The sequence below is a fragment of the Rattus norvegicus genome, chromosome 10, assembly GCF_021556685.1.
Source record: "Rattus norvegicus strain SHRSP/BbbUtx chromosome 10, alternate assembly SHRSP_T2T, whole genome shotgun sequence".
NCBI classification, from domain to species: domain Eukaryota; kingdom Metazoa; phylum Chordata; class Mammalia; order Rodentia; family Muridae; genus Rattus; species Rattus norvegicus.
In genome coordinates this window covers 66,270,190-66,294,266 of record NC_141543.1, presented here as the reverse complement: position 1 = coordinate 66,294,266, position 24,077 = coordinate 66,270,190, and the positions used below count along the sequence as shown (strand labels likewise).

Below are 24,077 nucleotides of genomic sequence, written 5' to 3'. Positions count from 1 at the left end.
GTTACCCCACCAGAAACCACACAAAGTTTACAAATGAACTAGGCAGGGCACTACACCTATAGAAGGACCACATAGTCCTATAAGAGATGTTGAAAATGGTAGTTTCCAAGTACTTTTACAGAGAAACTAACAAATATGCTCAAGGTAATAGGCCAGCCCAAAACTCAGTTCCCTCGAGTCTAGGGTATTTGTAGCCTCAAAGCCTCGAATGGAGAGGGCCTCAAGCCCTTGAAGGTAGGGCCCAGATTCTTGCTGTGAACTGCCCAAGCTAGTCCCCAATTCTTAAACTTATTTATACCCAGAATTTGACCTCATAATAGCAAGAAAACAAAAGCACTCCTATTTATAAAATTTATTAATTTGTTCAGGATTACAATGTATCAACAACACAAGCACAAAACACAAAGGGGCAGGCTGCTGAATGTCAGCAGCTTGTCTGTGGGAGGGCATTTGAGAGGCTCCAGCCTTGGAGAATCTGAAGCAGAAGCAAGTAACTAGGCATAGAGGTCCTCTCTGTCTGCGGAATAGACCTCACCCTCCTGCAGGAGGGCAAAGTTGAGGAAGTGGGAGGGCCTGTGGACCTCATGGTAGAACTCCTTGGGGTTTGCTAGCTGCAGCTCGTATTTCATGTTGGGGTCATGTCGAACACCTTATGGGAGGGGGAAAACATCGGATGTTAACAATGATCTGCCTGCCTCACCCAGCCTGAGCCCCTGGGCCATTTCCAAGGCAGTCATACCCCAGGAGCCACGCATGCTGGTCACCTGTCTCCACCCCACACTTCCTGGGCTACTGTCACACAAAACCACATACCCATAAAGTTGTAGTTCCAGGAGGACTGGGCAGGGACCATAAAGAAGCCGAGGAATCGGTCAGACAGGAGCATCTGAACCCTCTCATAGTGCGAAGGTAGGTAGCCTTTGGGGTTGTTGCCTTTGTCTGTGTTCTGCCGACCCCACTCATACCCGCTAGGGGTCAGCTTGTAGGCTGTCAGTGTGCAGGAACCTGGTGTGAAGCTGGGGGAGGGGGATAGGAGGGACAGGCTAAGCGTTCAAGTCACCACCAATCCAGGTACTGGTCTGCAGTGCCTGCCCTGTATTTTCACCCAAGGAGGCCCATACCCACCTGCAGGTGATGATAATAGTCTTCTCCCCATCCCAAGATGGGTTGTCAGCCATGATTTTGGCATGAGTAGTTACATCTTGGGGCGATAGCTGGGGGGATTCATTGGGTTGAGTGTGGATCCAACCTAAGGGTTCCATCTCCTGTAGGCAAAGAGTAATTAAAGAGATGTTCAACTTATCTGCAAACAAATGTCATCCATTAGGGTAACATGACAGTAAGTGCAATTCCCAGGCTCCACCACAGCACAAACCTTGAGGTACTCATGTTGAGGCAGCTGACTAGGCAGGTGCACAGTCTGGTGAGTGCCCCACTGTGGCACCATCACAATACAGCGGATCTCCTTCACCTGAGGGTTATCTGGAGGGCTCACCCCATATAGGTATCCTGCAATCTAGAAATAAGATCAGAAATTATTCTTTTTTTTTTTTTTTTTTTTCGGAGCCGAGAACTGAACCCAGGGCCTTGCGCTTACTAGGCAAGTGCTCTACCACTGAGCTAAATCCCAACCCCATGTCAACTATATACATGTCTGAATACATTTGTTACTCTCTGCAATAAATTCTACCCCAGTAATATTTCCTCTTAATGGCCCTGGCTTTATGAAATGTTTTGATACCTCTTGCTTGTGCTGTCTTTTTCAAGTTATTCATTCATCCATGAATTCTGAAGTCAGCACCTCAAAGTTTTTGGACTATCAAGTGAATTTCAGGCACAGACTAAGTGGGCTCACACTGTGGTCCAGGTGTGGGCCATGGTTACTCACTTGGGCGCGCAGATCAGATATGCAGATGAACTTCTTCAGCACATTTTTGGGAAGAATGTACGTATAACCAGTCTCCTTGATGTCATCAGATGAAACATAAATGTGATTGGTCCGTAGATGCAGGTTGGCAGCAGAGATGGCCCTAAAGGACAGACAAGGCATGTCAGCACCGCAGCACAAGCATACCCAGCAACATCCACAGGCCTGTGCACCCCGCCACCTTCCTGCCCTCCACAGCACCTGACTCTCCATTCGGTCTTCGACGAGAAGGTCTGGGTCTCATAGTTGCTAGTGGTGGAGGTGATGATCTCATCGCCATGCTTGTTGACAGTTCGAGTCTGTGTAGCAGTGAGCTGGGACTGTTCCTTGGTCTGCTTCTCAATCTCAGCTATCTGCTGCCGCTGCTGCGATGGTGCAGAGATCTCCATTCCCAGGATGATGTCTCGAATTTCTGATTGTGTCAGCGATGCCACATTCACACTGTGGGGACACTGAGAGTTAAACAGGCCCCTCCTACTAGTCACTTTTGTCTTGATGGTAGAGTAGACTTGGGTAACAGGGTATACTCGGCCAAGATAATCCTCAAGTAACATTTCTTTTCTTTTTAACTTTTAAATGCATTTACTCTGGAGGAGGGGGACATATCACAGTGCAAGAGTAGAGGTCAAAAGACAACTTATAGAAGGTTTCTCTCTACCTTGTGGGTTTTAGGGATTGAACTTAGGTTCTGGGTAGCAAGCACCTTTATCCCTGAACCATCCTTTAACTGGCACTTCTGAGAAAAGCATGAAAGGAAGAGGCTGCGGCACCGTCAACTCCATGCATCCAAGCAGCAGGACAACAACACACACGTCCGTCCTCCCGCTGCTTCACACGTCCTCCTGCTGCTTCACACGTCCTCCTGCTGCTTCACACCTCTACTCTTACTTTCCCCCACAAAAATTGCCCTACACAGGACAACTCTCAAAAATGGAAACTGGAAACTCTCAAATCGGATGGAGTGAAACATACTGATAATCTAACAGTTACAAGGTTAAGGCAAGGAAAGGTTGTTGGGAGCTTAAGGCCAGCCTGGGATACAGAATGAAACCCTGTCTTAAAAACAAGAGAGGGGCTGGGGATTTAGCTCAGTGGGGCTGGGGATTTAGCTCAGTGGTAGAGCGCTTACCTAGGAAGCGCAAGGCCCTGGGTTCAGTCCCCAGCTCCGGAAAAAAAAAAAAAAAAAAAAACAAGAGAAACGCAGACAGCAGAAACAAAAAAGAGAGTGAATCTTTTCAAAATGGTATCAGTGCCTTCACTGAGAACTGCATTTCTTTCTAAGTATCCAAGATGTTATTTTTCTTTTGAGACACGACCTTATGTAGCCTAGATTAACCTCTAACTCATGTAGTTAAAGATAACTTTGAATTCCTGAACCTCTTGCCTCTACCTACCAAGTTCTGGGATGACAGGCACACATTACCAAGCACAGGTAAAATATCTGAGACACTTGTAAGCCTAAATGTTTCCAAACTCCAGAACCTTGCCCTGGCTGCACTATGACACCTGCCCTACTCACTTGTTTTTCTTGCCATAGTCAGCCAAGATCAGATCCTTGAGCTGCACCTCCACCTTGATCCACTCCTCGTCAGTGAGCGTGGGCCAGATGTGGTGGGGTTCCGTAACGGTTGTCTTGTCTGGCTTCAGGATCACTTTTGCCCTATCGTTGTTCACATGCAAAGCACGCAGGATCAGGATGAGACGGGAGAAAGCCTGGGGAAACATGTGCAAAGTATGACTGTCAGCTTGGTGACAGTCCCCTCCTGTACCCTATCCTCAGGGGGAAGCCAGTGCTGTCCTCAATTTCTTATGGTGCCAACCTCCCAGCAAGAGTTCTTGCTCTTTGTATACACAGGTCAAGAATTTAAAAACAATCTCATCAAGTGACTTCTGGAGACCCCTGAGGCACACAGTAACTTCTCCTGACTAGAGAGACCTTCTTCCTAAGGTGTCAAATTACCGTGTAGGATGAGATAGTCTTGAGCCAGTCATCATAGAGGTTGAAGAGAACCATCTGTGGTTCTGTGGCTTTAAGGATGAGATCCCCAAACTTCTCCACCTTGAGACAAGCCTGGAAGGGCAGCTGGAGCTCTGATCCTTTGATCACAATATTGGGGAAGTCCAGTAAGTGTACCTAAAGCAAAGCCCAAAGTCAGAGACACAGCCCAGAGGGCCTGAGTCTACCTTCTACTGTGTCCACCTCTCACCTCCAGGGGATCCAGCATCCCTTTCCGAGTGACAATAATCTGTTTAGGCTGTTCCTCCACAGGCAGAGATCGGATCAGGGCAGCCACTTCTTCAGCAGTCTTCCACTTGGCCAACTAATAGAAGAAAAAATCCAAAACAAACTGAGTTGACCTTCCTCAATTATCTAGAAAAAAAAAAAAATCTTGAAATAGACCGTTTCTATAATGACAAACATGAGTGCCAAACTTAGTAATCAGAAAAAGATGCCTACATGTTTAGTGATGAATTACAGTTTGAAACTGGCTCTCAGGTTAAGCTTGCTCTTATGGATGATGTGAGGATGTGGTTCCCACATCCACACCAGGCGGATTACAACTGCCTGTAGCTGTAGCCCCGGAGCTGATGCCCTCCCCACATACAGCTAAAATAAAATACTATTTAGTTTTTAGAGACATGATCTCACTCTGCAGTCCTGGCTGGCTTAGAACTCAGTATGCAGAAGGGGCTAGCTTCAAACTTGCAAAGATAAACCTACCTTTGCATTCCAACTGGTAGGATTAATTTTTTTTTTCTTTTTTAAAGATTCATTTATTTATTATATATAAGTACACTGTAGCTGTCTCCAGACACACCAGAAGAGGGCATTGGATCTCTCCACAGATGGTTGTGAGCCACCATGTGGTTGCTGGGAATTGAACTCATGACCTCTGGAAGAGCAGTCGGGTGCTCTTAACCGCTGAGCCATCTCTCCAGCCCCCAACTGGTAGGATTAAAAGGCATGTACCACCATGCCCAGACTAATAACAGAATTTAAAAAATAATCTAAATAAAAGTTAAGACAACTAAAAGCTGCATATAGAAATGAGTCTTCCTGGCTAGAACTACGGTGAGCACAGTGAAAATGAGAGCTCTTCTAGAGACAGAAATACGGACAAAGCCTTGGAAGTGAGATGAGCGCTGGGACTTGGGGAAATTACAAGGGGACTTGTAATCATTACACTATACTTACTACAGATACAGAGATGAGACATGTGGCTGGGTAGGTACAGCCCAGTCAGGTAGCAAATGTCTAGGAAGCCACAGAGTGTGCATTCTCTTTATAAAGATGATGTTTAGTTGCTCTTTTAAGACAGAGAACAGAAGTGAGAGGCTTAGGATGTAGAAAGCCCAGCTCAGAGGTAATGAAGGCCTTCACATGCTGGACCTCCTCCCTGGGAACACTTCCCTGGGAGGCTGAGGAGCGGAGTCACTGAGTCAAGTGCTGTGGCCAGAGTGTGGATTCCCAGCACCCATTTATGTCAGCCACAGATGGGGCAGTTGAGGGGGAAGAGTGCCACTTATAATTCTAACTCCCAAAGCAAAGCAAGCTGACAAGCTCTGCATTCAGCTCAAGTACTTCAGGGAGTAAATCACACAACACTATCGCCACCTCTTTTCTGACTGTGTGCAGCCATGGCTGGCCTTAAACCTATGGCAATCCTCTTCCCTCTGCTTCTTGAGTACTGAGATATTTGCTACCACACCCAGCAATACTTTCTCTCAATAGAGAAATAGGTATTTTTATCATGTTCCTTTGCCCCCTACCAAGAATGAGAGACAGCAAGGTTCTGTGGCTTCACTATCATTTAAACTGCGTACCTGACCCAAACGCTTCTGTCCAGCCCATACGGATGTGTGAATTATCTTGAGGAACAGCTGTCCTGTGCGTGGATTGAAGATGAAGATGGCCCCATTGATGGGTTTGGTTGTCAAGTTCCCCTCAAAGGTCTAAAGAACAGTTATATTGGTTAGCATGGCCTACATAATCACCCCGACTTTACCCAATGTGTGTACATGCTTGTCTTACTCTCTCATAGGCACTTGAAGCCTGCGTGCCCACACTGCATCCAAGGCTCACCTTGTGGATAGTTACTCTATAGACATTGGTGTCATCCACAAACCAGATAATCTGGTTCGAGAAGAGTTCACCATAGTTCTGAGAGGACAGGTAAGGCTCAGTGGGCTCAGATGAATACAGCTGCAATCCTTTGCGTATCCGTTCACGTAACACATACAAGGCAGGGTTTGCCTTCATGATCTTGGCCATGGCTTGCTGTATGAGAGGCTTGCTCCCCGGGAACCAGTTTCCATAGGCACTGTGAGGATGAAGGGAATCACAAGAACTTAAGCACAGGCCGAAAGCTCCAAGTACAACAAAGGGACAAAGAAAGTTGGCCAGGCTTATGCAAAAATCTGCTAACACATGTACATAGAGAAGAGTCAGTCAGTGACCCAGAAGAAAAAACCTCATCTTAGCCAAACAAACTAAAACTGGTGTAAAGACTAATGTGCAGGGAGGGCGTGGTGGCACACACCTTTAGCACCAGCACTCGGGAAGTTGAAGAGGGAGGATCTCTGTGAGCTTGGTGCCAGCCTGGTCTACATAGTTCTAGGACAGCTAAGGCTATATAATGAGATCCCACTTAAATAAATGAAACGAATACAGAAAGTGCAGGGCTAATGGCAAACCGATGCTTCTGAGCCCTAACTCACCTGTGTAGATTATAGGCCAGATCAATGGCAATGAGCACACCTGTGGGTGAAGGGTAGATACTCATGTTGTCTGTGGTGTAATCCAGGAACTTGGCCCGGGCATAGCGCTCAATATCATGGGAATCATAGTCCCCCCAGCGTAACTGGATGTCAATCCAATACTTCTGTGTGGTGGTGCTGTCCATCACATCCCTAAGGGTAGGGGAAAAAGTTCAGGTTTTCAGGAAACCACAGCATAACCACCATCTCAGACTCATGAGAACTCCCAACTGCACCTAAATCTCAAAATCATCCCTCCTCATTGTAGATCAGCAAGACCCCTAGCCGTTCAGTAATGGTGCTTGGCTTTAACCCCAGCACTTGTAAGGCAGAGTCAGGTGGATGGATCTCTGAATTCAAGGCCAGCCTGGTCTACAGGCCAAGTTCCAGGACGGGCAGGCTACATGGAGAAACTGTGTCTCAAACAGAAAAAAACAACAAAACAAACCACAAACAAACAAACAAACAAATCAGCAAGACCCCCCCCCCCCCCCCCAGGAAACGGGTAGGTCTGACTGCTGATGGGTTACAAGGGCTAGCACTGCCTCCAAGTTTAAAAGAATGTCAACCAAAAGCTGGGAATGGTGCCCACTTTTGTACAGCGAGCATTTGGAGGGGCTGAGGCAATAGTATTATAAGGTTAAAGCCAGAATAACAAAACAAAAGAGGCAGGGCTAACTCTTTTAAGTTACATGCTTATCGGAGTTGGGGATTTAGCTCAGTGGTAGAGCGCTTGCCTAGGAAGCGCAAGGCCCTGGGTTCGGTCCCCAGCTCCGAAAAAAAGAACCAAAAAAAAAAAAAAAAAAAAGTTACTTACTTAGAGTCTGCCAGCAGCGAGGGCCGGGAGACATTCCACTTATAGGAAGCAAAGAGCAGTATATCTGCACAGGAAGAGTTCATCTTGTAGGATTTTCGGGGATGGATTGTCTCCTTTTGTACTGTCTCAATTTCCAGGGCATCTAATTCCTGGTCGAAGACCTAGAAGTAAAGATGAGAAATCCACATACACTGAGAGCTGAGAGAATTTAGATGAGGCAACAGAGTCTAATCCTTGCCTGTCCAGGATAAATTTTCCCAAGCTGGCTATGCGTGGCAGTGCATAATCTAAGCCCTTGGGAAGCAGGTTAGGTAGCCAGCCTAAGGATCTCCAGGCCAAGGCCACACAGACGGATGTGACTGTGTGATGTCACCCCTCAGCGGCAGCTCACCTGACACAAGTCCATCACGATGCTCTCATGAATCTTTTGCCACAAGTGAGCTCGGAAGATCTGGATGAGAGAGATCTTCAGCGTGGGGATCTTGCCATGCATAAAGATTCCTGTCAGGTCCAGCTGCACCTGGAAGCCTACGTATACCTGCCAGGAAAGAGAGAGACCAGAGACCAGCTCTTAGGACAAAGATAAAGGCATAAGAAACCCCTTTCCCCATCTCCCTTGTGGAAGAATCATACTCACATTGGCTCGATTGATTGTTGGGGACCACCAGAGAGTAAATCTACGATTAGGAATCTGGTTTAATCCTGATCGCTGAGCATTGGTCAGCTTCTTCCACTTCATGGATTCCTCAAACCCGCTGGCTTTCTCCCTGATGAACAGAGGAATTAAATGAGATGCTGCCCATCCCCCTCCCAGAGGTGCCTAACCCTCACTGGGCTAAGTAAGAAGCAGCAGGCTACCACAGCACAGAAGTGCTGAGCTCAGAGAGTTGTGACAGATCCCTGTAAGGAGGCAGAGTCCTTACCAGAACAGACCTTCCCAGGTTGGGAAGTAAGTGCCCTTGAAGAGAGTGTGTTCCAGAATGCCCTCCACACCGCCCAGTGCCTGGATCATGTCTGTGCGGTAGTTGTTGAGGTTCCAAAGCTTGCCATCATGCCGTTGATGTGTCCACCAAAAGGGGTTCTGCTTCAAAACCTAGAGAGTAACGCAAGTACAGTGAAGCCTCTGGGTGGCCACCACTCTCAGTGACAGGGATGCCAAAGCTATCCTGATGGGGAGAAAACTTGCTCCACTCTCCACTCTACACACCTGGTACTGCTTAAAGTCAGTTCGGACACGCCAGCCTTTATCATAAGCCAATGTGTGCCGATCTTTCTGGAAGAGGGTATTGATCCGGGGAATGCCCCGATCCCACGAGTCTTCTAAATCTTCTAAAGTCAAGCGTCTGCCAGAAAAAAAGAGTCAACATCTTTTCTCACAAAGAGCAAGCATTCAATATTCTTTGGCCAAGGATAAACAGAATCAGTCTTAACTCCTAAAAACATACTCTGCCCATGACCTCCACATAAGATTCAAAGTGTTGTGAGCCAACCCCCAGCTCTGACTGGCACACCCTCTGCATGCCCACCTGTTCTGAGCAATAGCCTCCTGTCGCTTGAGTGCATACTCAGCCCAGACCCGCTGGGAGTCAATGAATTCACTCTCCCATGGCTGTATGTAGCGGTACAAGTTGGGAATCAGTTGGTCTTCTTCATGACTCATTCCTGAACGAAAGTGTGTGATGCCCACATCTGTTTGCTTGGACCACCTGTTCAGAAAAATTGAGACAGGAAATAAAATTAAAGTCAAATGTAATCAAACACTCATTTCCCTCAGAGTTGAAATAATGAAATAATGAAGGTCAGTCACACTATACCTGAGGTCAGACTGGGGGATAAGGACATGGCCCATCGAGAGCATGCCAAGCCCACCCAGCTCCTTAGGGGTGTAGAATACAACAGGGGGGAACCGACTTGGCATCTTGGAGTTCAATCCAATCTTGATACGTGTCTGGATCTTGTTTTCACACTTCACCAGTAAGTCTAGGAGTTCCTGTGTATTCACCACAGCCTCTCGAAAGTATGTCATAAGGCCAATGAGAGCTGTATTCCACTTATTCACAATCTAAAGTTAGTGGAAAAGAGTAAATTTCACATGAGCAATGCAGGTCTTGCAGTTACTAGTTAGTTACTTACATCCCTAATGTAGGGGTTGGGGATTTAGCTTAGTGGTAGAGCGCTTGCCTAGCAAGTGCAAGGCCCTGGGTTTGATCCTCAGCTCCGGGAAAACAAACAAACAAACAAACAAACAAACAAACAAATCCATATATCCCTAATGTAAGGATTAGTTTAAAATCATTAGTAATTACAGAAAATAAAAAAAATATAAGATACTACTTCACACCCACTAGGATAGAAACAAATGAGAGAGGGATGACTGAGTCACTCTGATGGCTCAGTGGGTAAGACTGTCACCAAACCTGAAGACTCGAGATTAATCCCCAGAACCCACATAGTGAAGGAAAGAGCCCACTTCTTCAAGTTTCTTCTCTAACCTCCACATGCACTCTGTGGTCTATACCCACCCAAACAAATGTAATACAAAGTACTTTTTAGTGCTGGGCATGGCAGTATGAGGCTTTAATCTCTATGAATTTCAGGCTAGCCAGTGATACATGGTAAGACCCTGTTAGTTATTTTAAATACAATATTCCTTTCAGAATAACATAAACTTGGGGTAGGGGCTGTCAGATCAAAGAAGGAAACAGCACTGCTGACTGCAGGAAGACAAAGAACTAATCAGGAAGGCAGCCTTTGACCTTACAAAGCAAACAGAGCTGTCAGTCAGACTACCTAAGGGGTACATAGCTGTTTTCCTGGACCTCATCGAGGTCTGTGTGTGCCAGTTAGGACCACGACTAAACAGAAGGGTCATATGTACTCTTGAGCTAAATGTGCCACACACACCTAAAGCAGAAGTGGTAACCCAGGTGGGAGTGACAGCATGATTCTAACAAAACTGGAGGAAAGGGAAACTGAGGACACTAAAGGCCACAGCAGTGACGGACACCTATAGTCTCAGCTATTTGGGAGGCTGAGGTCAATGGATCACTTGAGCCCAGGAGCTCAAAACCAGTCTGGGCAACACAGGGAAACTTTAATCTCAAAATATAGGTCAGTGGTAAAACAGCTGCCTGGCCGAGTTCAATCCCCAGTATAGCAAAAATAAACAGCTGAAAAGACAAATCAGGTCAGTGGAGTCGAGGGTTCTTCCTGCCAAATCAGAAGGACCTACCTTGCTTTAACCCTGGAAACCTGCATGGTAGGAGAAAATTGACTCCTGAAAGCTGTCCTTTGACGTCCACACATAGGTCGTGACGTGTATACTTGTGAGTACACAAGACAAATATAAATAAAAAAGAGGTAGAAAAGGAGCTTAATTGACCTTAGGGTTAATCACCTCCAGCCTCCTCGAGATTTTCTATTAACGGGGTGGAGGTGGAGGTGGTTTTTGGGGTCTTCTAGTGTAGCTATATATGATGTGTACACCTGTTAGTATCAGTGCACATATATACATATGTGTGGGAATGTGTACTTGTTAAGGCCTGTTATCAGTGTCAGATGGCTTATGCCTGTAATCCCAGTACTTTGGAGGCTAAGTCAGAAGGATCAAGAGTTCAGTGTCAGCCTCGATTATACATAAGGCTTATCTTAAGCAAGCAAACAAATGAACAAAAAGCAAAGGAGAAAAAGTAAACAAGTTCAAATCCAACATTATGCTCTTATCGTAATCTCTGATCTAATTAATAAAAGCTCTTTATAAAATAATATGGCTTACTGGACTACTGTACATATTATTTAATTTTCATAAAAGTTCTCTGAGCTAAGAACTATGGTTATCCTCACTTTATAGATAATCAAGTTGAGGGCGGAGGACCGCCCAAAGTCCTAAGATCATGCACATCTAACCATAATTGTGAAGTTCCCCCCTCAGCTCTCATCACTCCTCCATAAGGCTCTGAGCAAGGCTGAGACAGGAGGATTGCTTGAGCTCACAGGCTTTTAGAGCTGCAGGCTCCAGAAGAGACCATGCCTCAAAGAATCGGAAGAGGGCTATGGAACTGCACAACACTCCACCCCCACCCTGTCTCTCTGTCTCTTCACACACACATACACACACCTTGTTAAATGAAGGGACAGCAGGAAGGGGGCATGAAAGAGGTTAATATGATTATAATGCATTGTATACAAGTAAATTATACAAAAAAACCAAAGAAAGAAAAGAAAGTGAATAAAAGGGGTTGGGGATTTAGCTCAGTGGTAGAGCGCTTGCCTAACAAGCGTAAGGCCCTGGGTTCGGTCCTCAGCTCCAAAAAAAAAAAAAAAAAAAAAAAAGTGAATAAAAGTAAAAACTCCCAAAATAGAACAAAAAGCCCTGTCCTGATGTGCAGCTCCCTCTGAAAAAGGGAGATTCTAACGCACCTACTCCAGTTCTGGCAAACCATCTGGCCTGCATCCCAGCACTGAAATAGCTCTAAGGTCACCAATGACGTCCTAACTGCCAATGTCACTGGCTCCCATTCAGTCTTATCTACTAAACTGTTCAGGCAACTGAGGCTGTTAAATACCTGCTCGGTTCTGGTCAGTGCACCTCAGAGCTTCCTTCCCATCACCCTTATCTTATCTGTCTTTTCTCCTCTCTCCACTCTTCCAGACAGTCTCACTCATCCTTAAGCTTTCAACCTTCACCCCAGAATCAGAAAACTGCCTGGTGGTGGAGATGCACGCTTGTAATCCTAGCACTTGGCTGGCAGAGGCAGGTGGATCTCTGTGAGTCTGAGGGCAGCCTGTTCTACAGAGCAAGTTCCTGGACAGCCAAGGCTGCATGAAGAGAAACTATGCCTTGGAAAAAAATTATAAAATTAAAGAAGAGAATGCCGGGGTTGGGGATTTAGCTCAGCGGTAGAGCGCTTGCCTATCGAGCGCAAGGCCCTGGGTTCTGTCCCGAGCTCTGGAAAAAAAAAAAAAAAAGAAAAAAAAGAAAAAGAAGAGAATGCCTTATACTTTTATATTTGCTAAAATTCTTTTTTCCAGGGATCTAGAAAAATTCCAACTCCACAATTTACTACAATAAACCTTAAACTTTTTTTTTTAAAGATTTACACGAGTACACTGTTGCTATCTTCAGATACACCAGAAGAGGGCATCAGATCCCATTACAGATGGTTGTGAGCCACCATGTGGTTGCTGGGACTTGAACTCAGGACCTCTGGAAGAGCAGTCAGTGCTCTTAACCGCTGAGCCATCAACCTTAAACTTCTTATAGCTATGCAAGTACCGTACTAATTAAGTACCTTTCCACACCTCTGCTAAAGCTGAACGCCTTCACCTTGTTTCTTGTAGAAGTCTTTCTACTTCCACTCAGACAGGATCTGAACTCATGAACTCTAGTATTCTCGGATAATGCAATGACTCCATAAACATCACATATTAGTGGTTCTTATATCATGTACCTCTCTCTCAAAGGGAAAGGGCTCTACTTTGCAACTGGTATCTAGTATGTGCAAAATACCTACAGCACAGAAGTTATCTTAGGAGAAGTGAATTCCTAAGAGCCACATTTAAAAAGTTTTCATCATGGGAGATCTGGCCTTGCAAGACCCTAAACATACAAATCTCCAGCTGTCTTAAGTGGGCCCCAGGAACAACCTAAGGAAAAATAAATGCAAACAAAAGACCCTGCATTTTATGCTACTCCCTAAAATATAGGCTGTTTGACTTAGCTAACAAGCCAAGGGAAAATGCAAAATAGATACTTTTGTTCAAATTATAGACTCCACTTTTGCTCTGATTTAAAAAATCATCAAAACCCCACAGATACAGCCTATTAAATTCTTGCAGGGAATCCTCAGAAATAAACCCCAATAGATCTAACATTCTAAGTTGCCATCCCAAAATAATACATGGAGATTAGAATATTAGGCAAAATTGGGAAAGTGGGAATCCAAACCAGGAAGGAGCTGAAGGAATGCCAAGACACAGGGGCTGGCAGGGAAACGAAGGTTTATGCCCACATACCTTGGTGAAAGTGGTAGAGCCAGAGGCCATCAGAATCTGCCGCACGCGGTTATGGAAGCGCTGCATTGACTCATCGTCCACACGCAGGAAACACTGAGCCGTCCGCTCCTTAGTAACCTAAACCGCAAAGCCAGTTTTAACTTGTCCCAGAGACTTCCAGAGGGGCTGGTGAGATGGCTCAGAGCAGGCGAAGGTGCTTGTTACCAAGTCTTAGTTCCTTACTTCAATCCCCAGAACCCACATAGTAGAACAGACTACAAGCTGCCCTCTGGCCTCCACACAAATGCCATGGCATAAATGAACATGAAAAATCAGACATGGCAGAGTGTGCATTTAATCTCAGTACTCGGGAAGCAGCAGAGGTGGGGGTAGACCTTGGTAAATTCAAAGCTAAGCTGACTAGCCAGAGCTACACAGTGAGACCCGGCCTCAAAAAAAGGAAAAATAAAGGAGTAGGCCATGATGGTACACGCCTTTAATCCTCACACTTCTTGGAAGACAGAGGCAGGCTGATCGCTGAGACAATCAGGGCCAGGCTGGTCTACAAAGTGAACTCCAGACCAGCCAGGCTTACAGAGAAACAATGTTTAATCAAGCAAAGATTAACTGCGACTACACCCAACTCACTAGGATGATAATGAAAAGCTATGGCCATTCTTCACCCCACTGAGTCCAGAGTTCCAGGGGTGGTGAAGTGATGCCCTTCCTAGAATATACCTCATTCTGTAGATTCCAGACCCCGTCCTTGTGGGTGAACTCTTCATAGCTGGTACGGCACTTAGGTAGGATGCGGCACTCAAAGCCACACATGTTGAACAGCAGGTTGGGGTTGTCTTTACTGTACACAGACACAAAGCTATTCTCCCACTGTACTGTAGTCACCGATCGTGGCAGCCGGTTTTTGATGTCCCAGAACACTGCCCGACCCCTATCCACAGAGAACAGAGGCATTTCAGTCTGTTGAAGACACTTGCATCCAAAGACCAGGTAGATGATACCCCAACAGGTTTATATTCCTCCTACCAAGACACAACCTCAATCCTCCCTAATTTCTGGGTCCCTAGGACTAACATCCTTGTAATTCCCACAAACCCAACTGAAACTCACAAGTTGACATCATGCTTCATGAGACGCATACGGGCATCTCGGGGCCAGCATTTCTTATTATTGTAGCCAACAATGTTTTCATTATTGGGGTCTGGATGTTCTGTCAGGTAACGCTGGATCAGATCCCGAGCCTCATCTGCTGTGAACCTACATTAAGACAAGATATATAGTTGAAGTCCAAATATACTAGGACCCTTCGAGAACGCCAGCTCCACAGTGAGGACTCTATGCAACTGAAGGCTTCGTTTCACTTTATAGCCCAAAAGCAGTCAACTAAGCTATAAGAGCCACATTACAGGCAGAACATAGCTCCCTCCCCTGTTGGTTAAAGGAGCTATGCATCATTACCTGAAGAAAATATGGATGCGATCAATGTATCTACAGAAGAGTCGGATTGGGTGTGCAGCCTCGGTGGCTATGTCCTGAAAACTGAGAAAGTCATTTGGCATCTGCGGAGGCCCAGCCATCTCACTGGCCCGGTGCAATCCCAATACAAGCAAATCCATCACCAAACCATAGTACTGTACAATGAATGAGGCAAACTGCAGGCCTCTGATGATTCCATATGAATTTGTATGGTTCATGTCCTAGAAATGAAAAAGGAAAAAAAAAAAAAAAAACACAACTCTTAGCTATGGCTATGGTTGGCTGTGTTCCAAGCACTTCAGGGTTCAATCTTCTCCATTCTCCCTTAGCAAATCCTAACTCAATGGGCCAGATGATCCCTTAACACATCTCTTTGCTCCTGGCTCCAGGACAGACCTTATAGTTGATGACTACATTGTTCTTGGCTGTCATGTAGTCAGCTATGTTGTGGTCCACAATGAGTCGCAGCAGCCTGTTGAGCAGGGTCAGGTCAATCTTCTCATACATCTTCTCAAACCGAGACTCCAGCATGACATTGCACTCACCCTCACTCGTCTCCCACACATCCTGCAGGTTATTGATGCCTAAAAAAGCAAAATGTCGGAGCTATGGCATATTACTAACACCTTTTCAGGACTAGTAACCTCAGCAGCTCTCTACACATTCCAAAACTCTCTACCGTCCGTCCATCCATCCATCCATCCATCCACCCACCCACCCACCCACCCACCCACCCATCCATCCATCCTGGTTGCTCTAAGTGTAAGCTTTGCTCAACATCAGTGGTATTCACGCTTCCTTTTTCTTTTGGTTTAGTAGACAGGGTCTCTCTGTGTAGACATGGATGCCCTGGAACTTGCTCTGTAGACCAGGGGGTCCTCAAACCCAGAGATCTGCTGCTGCTGCCTCTGCCTCCTGAACTCGGGATTAAAGGCACATGGGACTACCACCTGGCAGTACTAGTCACTCTTATGTAATAAAATGGACCATGCAGCCTAGGCCTGAATTTTCATACAGAACTCAATTCACCTCCTTTCTCTGCAGAGGGTAACTCCAGAAATTTTTACCTTGGCACCACTTGTAAACAAGCAGTGGAGGGGGTTCTGTGTCAGCAGGCTTGATCCAGGGCGGGAAAAGACGGCGTTTATCTGCTTCATACCACAGGTACTGGTCCAGGTAAGCATCAGTTATTTTCTCCAGTGGTTCCACATCATACACTGGCACAAGGTGGCTATAGAGATCCATAAACTCAATGCCCACCTAGAGGAGGAAGAGCCTGGCTCACATCAACTCATCCAAGCCAATGCGGCACTCACTGCCAAGAATAAGTAGCACAGGCCAAAAGAAAACTTAGGGAGTATTTCACTCACTTCCTTAAAGGCTCTCTGCGTGAGGAGGTGACGCTTGATGCGGGACAAAGCCTCATGGGGGTTGTCATAGGCTTGTTCAATCAGACCCAGCTCCTCCCTCTGAGACTGGTTTAACCTAGACTTCACACTAACAAAGCAAAAAGAAAGGTGTATGAGAAAACCCAAGAAGATGCTAAACCAGAAGGAAATATACCTTCCTGTGAACTCGGACCATGATGCCACTCTCTCTCTGCTATCCTCCCAACAGGAACCCTCCAGCCACTCCTTACCTATAAGCTTCCTTGAGTCGCTCCAGAGCCAAGATAAGCAACTTGGTGTCATGCTTGTAGGAGAGTGGGGGGAACGGGATAGGAGAGAACCTACGGCTTTCCAGCCAGTGCACAGTGGTAGTATACACTGCCACTGCTTCCTCTGCTGTGATGTAAGGCCCGTCCTGGAAGGTGAACATCACGTTATCCCCCACTATTGTCCAAACTCAGGCAAAGCATCATCTTCACTCTGCAGCCCACCTTGCCACCCAGCCCCCACACACCCAGTCTAGCTGGCCCAACCTTCAGGTAATTGTGCTGCCGCTCCTGTTCTGCCTTCAGATACAGGCGGGTGAGGCGGCCCAGGTTCTTTTTGCAAACAGTCTTGTCTACAGTAGCCCCACGGCGAATCCGTTCACGGTTGTAGTGGGCAGTATTGGTCCACCAATCAGCCTTGGCCTTAACGTACCGAAGAATCATATTCTCTATAGGCGTTGGCAGTCCTGGGACCTGCAGGTACAAACACGATGAAAAAAGGTAGTAAGAACCAAGCACAGTGCTCCACACCTGCACCCGGCATAAAGCCGGAGGCGGATCGATCCCCTCAGTCTGAGAGCAGCCTGGCCTGCACAGACTTACAGGTCAGCCAGGACAACACAGTGAGACTGTCTCAAGGAGGGTAGGGGATAACAGAAGGTGAACAGCCCTCTGAGGATGTGGCAATCCTAACATCAGAAGGATGAAAGGAAATGGAGATGGAGGAAAGCCTACCTTCCATGGAATGTTGGCCTTCCAGCAGCGCCAGGCCTCACTGAGGTGCTGCAGAATTGTTCGGGCCTTGTTCTGTTTGATGCCTTCAGGCATCATGTCCAGAATATCATGCATCACAGCTGCCCTAAGCTCAAGGTCAAAATGGGACTCTACTCGTTGCTTTGTTACTGTCTTTGCCACCCCCTTTGAGTGACGGCCTAGAAGTGAAGGGACAGCCCAGAGATGAAATCAATAAATAGTAGCACGTTCCCATATGATCCACACATACAAAAAGACAAGCCACCTCAGATAGTCACAAACATACAAACACATGATGGCTCAAAGTCCTAGCGAGCATCCCAAGAGCCAGAATAGTAGGACAGACTCATTTAAAACAGACTCAGGATCGATGACAAACACAAAGACACAGAACTTGAGGCACACAAGCATGGATAAAGAAAACCACTTACCTTCAAACTGTCGGGCCAGAAGGTTGCCTAGCCATCGTTCTAGCAAAGGGGTAATTCCACGCATAAAAAATAGCCAGACCCGCCAGCCAGCAGCCCAGAAACCACAGCCAGGGCCTTTCCCCACAGGACCCTACAGTCAAGTAGAAACCAAGAACATAAATGGACAATTCCTTTAAAAAGAAAAATGACAGGAAGGAAACTGGATAGAAGAAGGCAGAACATGTATCAGGTTGCCATGGAGATAGGGTAAACGCTATCTGAGTCCTCCCGGTCTAGAATAGGGACGCAGATAGGGAGGCTCCTGCATGGATTCAGCGGTAAGTGAAGTGCTAAGATTCATTCATGGAGTATAGTAATGACATATTCAAGAGTCTCTCCAAGGAGATCCTAGGAAAGAGCTCTAACTGCAAAGAAAAAGCAAGAGTATGTGAAGGCTGGCACTGAGGGCAGGGTCTCACCGTGTTGAAGCGGTAATAGATGAGATGTTTCAAGTCCTTGCACATGCGGATCTGCCGCATCAGCTTATATTTGTATCGATACATGCCTGTCAACTGTCCCACGTGGGCAAATATATACTGCAATCCATCTGCCAGCTGCAATAAAGTCACCCGTTAGCCTTAGAGCCGGAGCCAGCTCCAGAGCCAGCACAGGCTTCGCCCCATCTCTCCATCCAGGCAGGGGTCCAGGCAACATGGCCTCACCTGGAAGGCATCTACATTGCCCAAGCGATACTGCACATGACTATCCACAACCAGCTTAGTCAAACGCAGTACTTCCCGACACAGATGGAAAGCATTCCCAAAGCGAGATTTTTTTCTTTCCTGAAAAGTCCAAGAACACAAGGAATATTAATGAGAGTGGCCACAGAAGGTATCCCACAGTGCCATCCATCTTAAGCACGTCAGAGCCATGAGGTCCCAGACAGGCACCTTGGTGGTGAGAGTCTTGACAGGCTTCAGGTTGAAGTTATAGTCCAAATGCAGATAGTTGAGGTTCTTACGGTGAATGAGAAGGTTAAGCATGTTGTAGCCCTGGCGGCAAACCTGCAGCCCGACCTCCACCCAGTCCAGCTTGGTAGACTGAAAGAATTTGGTAGCTTTGAAAGAGCGAAACAGATACCTGGGTAAAAATAAAGAAGAAACTTAAAGTGACATACTGACATTTTTGGAACACAAGGTGTAGCAGGGGCCTTCAGCACCTTACCTCTTCTTCTGCGCTTTGGGAGGCCGATGTTTGAGGGCATTCAGCACATAATACTTAAGCAGCTTCTGATAGGAGACTCGAACTTTCACAGGTTGCCCAGCAGGACAGTGCTCCCGATACCTGGTTAAATAAGCCCATCAGAGCCTTGCCCACCCATCCTCCAGACACTCTGCAAAGGCTGCATACTTATCCAGCCTTTCCTCTTATACTGCACACCACCCAGCCTCTCTCCTATACTGTACACCACCCAGCCTCTCTCCTATACTGTACACCACCCAGCCTCTCTCCTATACTGTACACCACCCGGCCTCTCTCCTATACTGTACACCACCCGGCCTCTCTCCTATACTGTACACCACCCAGCCTCTCTCCTATACTGTACACCACACAGCCTTTTCTCCTGTACTGTACATCTACTACCCCTTAAGGAGAAACCTCACCAGTTCTTGACAAGGGGAATGTCGAGGGCCCGGCGAGTACGACCAGAGCGTAGGTTGAAGGGCCGTGGTGCCCAGAGCAGTGCGATGCCATTGGCTGTATTGTCTGTATAGAGAGGTGTATCCTTCAGGAAGGGCTCCACAAACTCTGGGAGCTCAAACTCCTCATCATCATCAGGTAGTGGCTCTTGGCTCTGAAAAAGAAGTCCTCAAGGGTTCATTTCCCACTCACTGAGCGCAAAGCTGAGATGAGCAGAAAACTCTCGGGATCAAGCATAATGTCTACACATGCCATGAAATGGATGCCTGTAAAAGAAGCCTAAAGAGCTAGACAAAGGAGCCAAGGGAGTAGAGACGAGAGCCAAGCAGGAAGTCAACCCACCTGCTTACCACCCAAAGCCTCCCAAAGGAGCTCCAGCACCATACTACAGAAGTACCCACTGCAATCAGTTCCTGTCAAAACTCCTGAGCTTGAGGAAGGAGCCCTGAAACCCCAGTATGTAGAAGGAAGCTAAGACAGAAAGACTGAATGAGCAAGACCAACCTGAAACTACACAGTAAATGATTTAGGCTAACCTACACTACACAGTAAATTTAGGCTAACCTACACTACATGTCCAAAAAGAAAAAAGTGGGGCATAGGCTGCTGAGTAGCAGAAAACTTGCCTAGCATGGATAAGACCCCAAGCTCAATCTCCAAGACTCTCATTCCTCGCTACCCTCCAGAGCATGTGATTTCCTCTTACCTTGACTGAGTGTCTATGGGAGATTGGGTTAATCAGAGGATCAAAGTAGAAAGCTGGCAGATCAGGATCCTCAGTCTTGATGAACACAACGTTAGGAGTGTGGTACCTATAACAAAAAGAGTCAGCCAACTTGTTCTTGTGTTCTGGCCTTCCCCTTTCTAACTGCTGTGTTCTGAGCATCTTACCAGGTCAGGTGGACATGGTGTGGGAGGTTGTTATAGAGGTACGGAAAAGCAATCTTGTACTCAGTACGAATAGGCTGACGGATGATGATCTTGTTAATATCATTGAATTCATTCCAGTCTTCATCCCTACAACACAAAGTCAAGTGAGTAGTCTAGTTCCATTGTTATACAGGATCTTAAGGTAAACTTTAAATTTTAACACACACGAGGTACCTAAAAATTGATACTTTCTCAACTTACTGTAGGTTGATGTCTCGAACAAGAGGTTCAAATTTGGGTCCCCCAGGAATGGCCATGTTGAGTGCCTTAGAGGTAAAGAAGGCCTTTAGATCAAAGAGATAAAAGTAGTTGTCATCTACCAAGTCAGTCAGAAGCTGGTTGGCCAGTCGGTAGAGAGTGGACATCATAGGCAATGTGAACTGCCAGCGTTGGTAGGTGGAACCATTAACATACCTAGGGAAAAGATGGAGGGCCCACATCAGGTAGGCATTGAGCCAAGCCTCTTACCTACGGCCTTCCCACAGCTCCTGTTTCCAGAACTCTCACAGAAATTAGTTCCACTCACTTCCTACTATCTCTCAATGGCTGGTGGTCATAGAACCAGTCCAACACAGGGGCATCCTCCTCAGGGTCCAGCTCTAGCTGAATGGCTTCCAGTGGCTCGACATCTAAGATGTTGTCAGCATAATCCAGGGGCGGCTCCTCATCATCAAAAGGGGGAAAACGCATCCTCTTGAAATGCCTCCTGTCTCTTTTTTCTCTACGCATCATGATCCACATTGACCTATAAGGCAAGAGCATCATGCCCACTGATCTCAACTGCCAATACTTCCGCCCCCACAACACCCCACCAGATGCCACCTCCCCCCACACTTCAGCCCTTCTCACCCCCACTGGGAGATGTAAACTGGCTCAATAACCCAGGGAATCTCGTTAACGAAGGAAATGGCTCCAGTGATGTGGTACAGCACAGGCACATCCCGGATCTGCTCCCAAGGCATGGGCATGTTCTCTAGGAGCTTGAGAACTGCGTGAGGCATGTACTTGAGAGCTCTGCAACACAAGGAGGAGAAACAATTAGAAACAACTAAGTGTTCATCATTTGTCCCTTGCTGACAAGCCATAAAGTTATCACGTGTTCCATACAAAATGCTGCCTTATATTCCAAAGCCCCAAATTAGGACGCAGATCCTACATGACTTCCAGTATGGCCTCCTCATCTCCATCTAACACCACTCTCCCTTTTAAATGTCTTAGTTCCACAATAGTGGGAATCAGCCTGTATAAACCAACACCTGTCCCTTTGAAAGCAACTTCCTTCTGCCCTTCCTGTAAATACCAGCACATTCATGGCTCTACACAGTGACCATTTGTCTCTCATTTACCATGCCACTAAACTTAAACTCCTAAAAGGAAAGGTCTATCCATTGAGGACCAAAAGCAAGTTTCAATAATAATAATAATGATGATGATGATGATGATGATGATGATGTTTGTTGTTGTCTGAGACAGGGTCTTACTATATAGCCCTAGCTGGCCTGAAACTCAGTCTAGAACAGAAGATTCATTCTCCTGTCTCTGTCTCCCGTGCACAGAGACTAAATGCCTGGCCACCAATCTGGCTCTTGTTGTTGTTTTTAATGGAGCATTCCACGGAGCAGCTTGAGCTGGCCTCAAGCCTGTGACAGTCCTGCTCCTGCAGCTCCAGTGCCGACATTACGTCCAAACACTACCACACTGGTTACCAATTACTGCTGCAGAAGTAGTAAGAGAAACTCCAGGAATTAAACATCCTAAACTCCCAAATGCTAGTGACCAAAAAGCATCCAGAGTGTGTCGTATCTTGAGCTTCAAACAGTTCAACAATAATAGTATTTAACAATGACATCAGCAGGACAAAACAAAGCAAAAATAAGTAGAAGACTTGGCAATTATCACCGAATCCCAGTGGTCCTGGCTTTACTTCTACAAACATCCTATGTAAAGTCTACAGCCATGTTCCATGCTGGACATGATGGTCTCTGCCTTTAATCCCAGCTCTTAGGAGGCAGAGGCATGGGGATCCCTGTGGGTTCTAGAGCAGCGTGGTCAACAGAGCTAATTCCAGGGCAGAAAGGCCCACACAAGGAAACTGTGTCTCAGTTAAAAAGTCATGTTCCAAACCATAGTCCCTCTATCCAACACTGTCAATGAAGGGGCCGAAAAAGGAAAGAAGCCAAACTCCATATGAAATTATCCTGGGATGTTACTTACCCCAAATAGACCCTTTTGTCATGACGGAACTTCCTGTTGGTCATGTCTCCATGGTCTCGAATGATTTTCCTGACATGTTCTGGGGGCATGTCTTCCTTCTGAGCATCCACAAACCCGAATTTCCGCTTCTCTGCATAGCGCTTGGCCTGCAACTGCTGCCATTTTCGAGCTATAAAAGCATCTCAGTTAAAAGGGCTGCCCACATTCACCCTAATTATCCCCCAACTCTTGCCCCTGGGGTAGCCCTCAGCATGCTGTGAAGAGGAGAACTACTCACTGATAAGTATACTGCCATTTTACTACCCCAAAACACCTGACATTTTTGCTATTGATGTTTAGGGAAGGGTTGCTGTCTAATCCCTTCAGAGTAATGCAATCCCTATAAAGGAACAGCTTTTGTCACCATTGACGCATCACACACACACACAATACACACGCGCGCGCACACACACACACACACACACACACACACACACACGCACGCACGCACGTTAGCTTCCTGCAAATAACAGACGCTTCCAAACCTTCAATGATTTAAACACATTTTAAAACGTGTAAATACTGCTAATAAGTACACCCCTGATGACCTGCCTACAGAGGGAAGAAATGAAATCCGCCTGCACGTTCGAGCCCGCGCGCGCCGTTCCCGTTCGCCTCTCACCTTTCTCCTGCAGCTTCTCCTCTGACATGTAATCCGGCAGCGGGGCTAGAGGGCCGGGCACCGGGTTACCCGGCCCTCTGTAAGGAAACACTCCGGCCATGCCGGGAGAATCTGGGATGGAGAGGCAAGCCAATACGAATCAGCTAGGCCCGGGCCCAGAAGAGAAAGATGGAACACGTCCGGCGTGCCCTGGCCTGCACCCTAGCCGGGCTGAGAGCTCGCGACCCGGGCCTGGCGCAGCTTCTCGGCCGCTCGGCCCACTCGACAGCCTTGCAGCCCAGCCTCAGACGCCCGCCACCCACCTGTCGTCCCTCACTTAGGTAGCGGCAGGGCTCGCAGAGCAATGGCGGAAAGACGACGTCCGCTCCGCGTTCCCAACTCCAGGAAGTGCGCAACCAGGTTCAGAAGCTCACCCAATAGGAGGCGAGATGCTTCGATGGATTAGCGAAAACCCCAATTGACGGTAAAATTCGCGTCGGGGAGGCGGGTCTAAAAGCGGATTTCACTGCGAGGGGTGGGGCCGGGGTAGACTCACGCCCCGCCTTCGGCCAGTCAGTTTGGTTTAGGAGGCCTGTAATAGAACTGACATTTAATTGGCTTTTAACATTGCTCCCCAAAAGCCAAAGCCATAACAATTTTAATAAGTTTGCCTACGTTGCACATTTTTCTTGTATTTATTCTCAGGAATTCAGAGCTGATATGCAGTACTAGCTCCTACTCAATGAATCCTTTGTTCTTTTATTCCTTCGTTATATTATGGCTAA

The 24,077-nt window shown here is 46.8% G+C and overlaps 1 protein-coding gene across 2 annotated transcripts; it reads right to left on the bottom strand.

The window, feature by feature from the left end:
* Window positions 1-337: 337 nt before the first annotated feature.
* On the bottom strand, window positions 338-23,672 carry Prpf8 (pre-mRNA processing factor 8). Of its 2 annotated transcripts, NM_001191590.2 has the most exon segments (43): window positions 338-649; window positions 814-1,016; window positions 1,126-1,265; window positions 1,376-1,516; window positions 1,889-2,030; window positions 2,129-2,368; window positions 3,447-3,640; window positions 3,888-4,061; window positions 4,135-4,248; window positions 5,753-5,881; window positions 6,012-6,249; window positions 6,647-6,838; window positions 7,503-7,663; window positions 7,894-8,040; window positions 8,140-8,269; window positions 8,426-8,595; window positions 8,710-8,845; window positions 9,029-9,208; window positions 9,317-9,564; window positions 13,518-13,634; window positions 14,235-14,445; window positions 14,625-14,771; window positions 14,973-15,211; window positions 15,387-15,574; window positions 16,058-16,250; window positions 16,361-16,487; window positions 16,630-16,793; window positions 16,912-17,118; window positions 17,380-17,576; window positions 17,829-17,958; window positions 18,287-18,421; window positions 18,530-18,649; window positions 18,758-18,947; window positions 19,032-19,151; window positions 19,472-19,662; window positions 20,215-20,320; window positions 20,400-20,525; window positions 20,640-20,852; window positions 20,965-21,183; window positions 21,288-21,452; window positions 22,653-22,821; window positions 23,314-23,424; window positions 23,616-23,672. In NM_001191590.2, coding segments are annotated over 42 exon segments (7,008 nt in total). In that variant the 5' UTR covers window positions 23,414-23,424; window positions 23,616-23,672; the 3' UTR covers window positions 338-494.
* Between the last annotated feature and the right edge of the window lie 405 nt (window positions 23,673-24,077).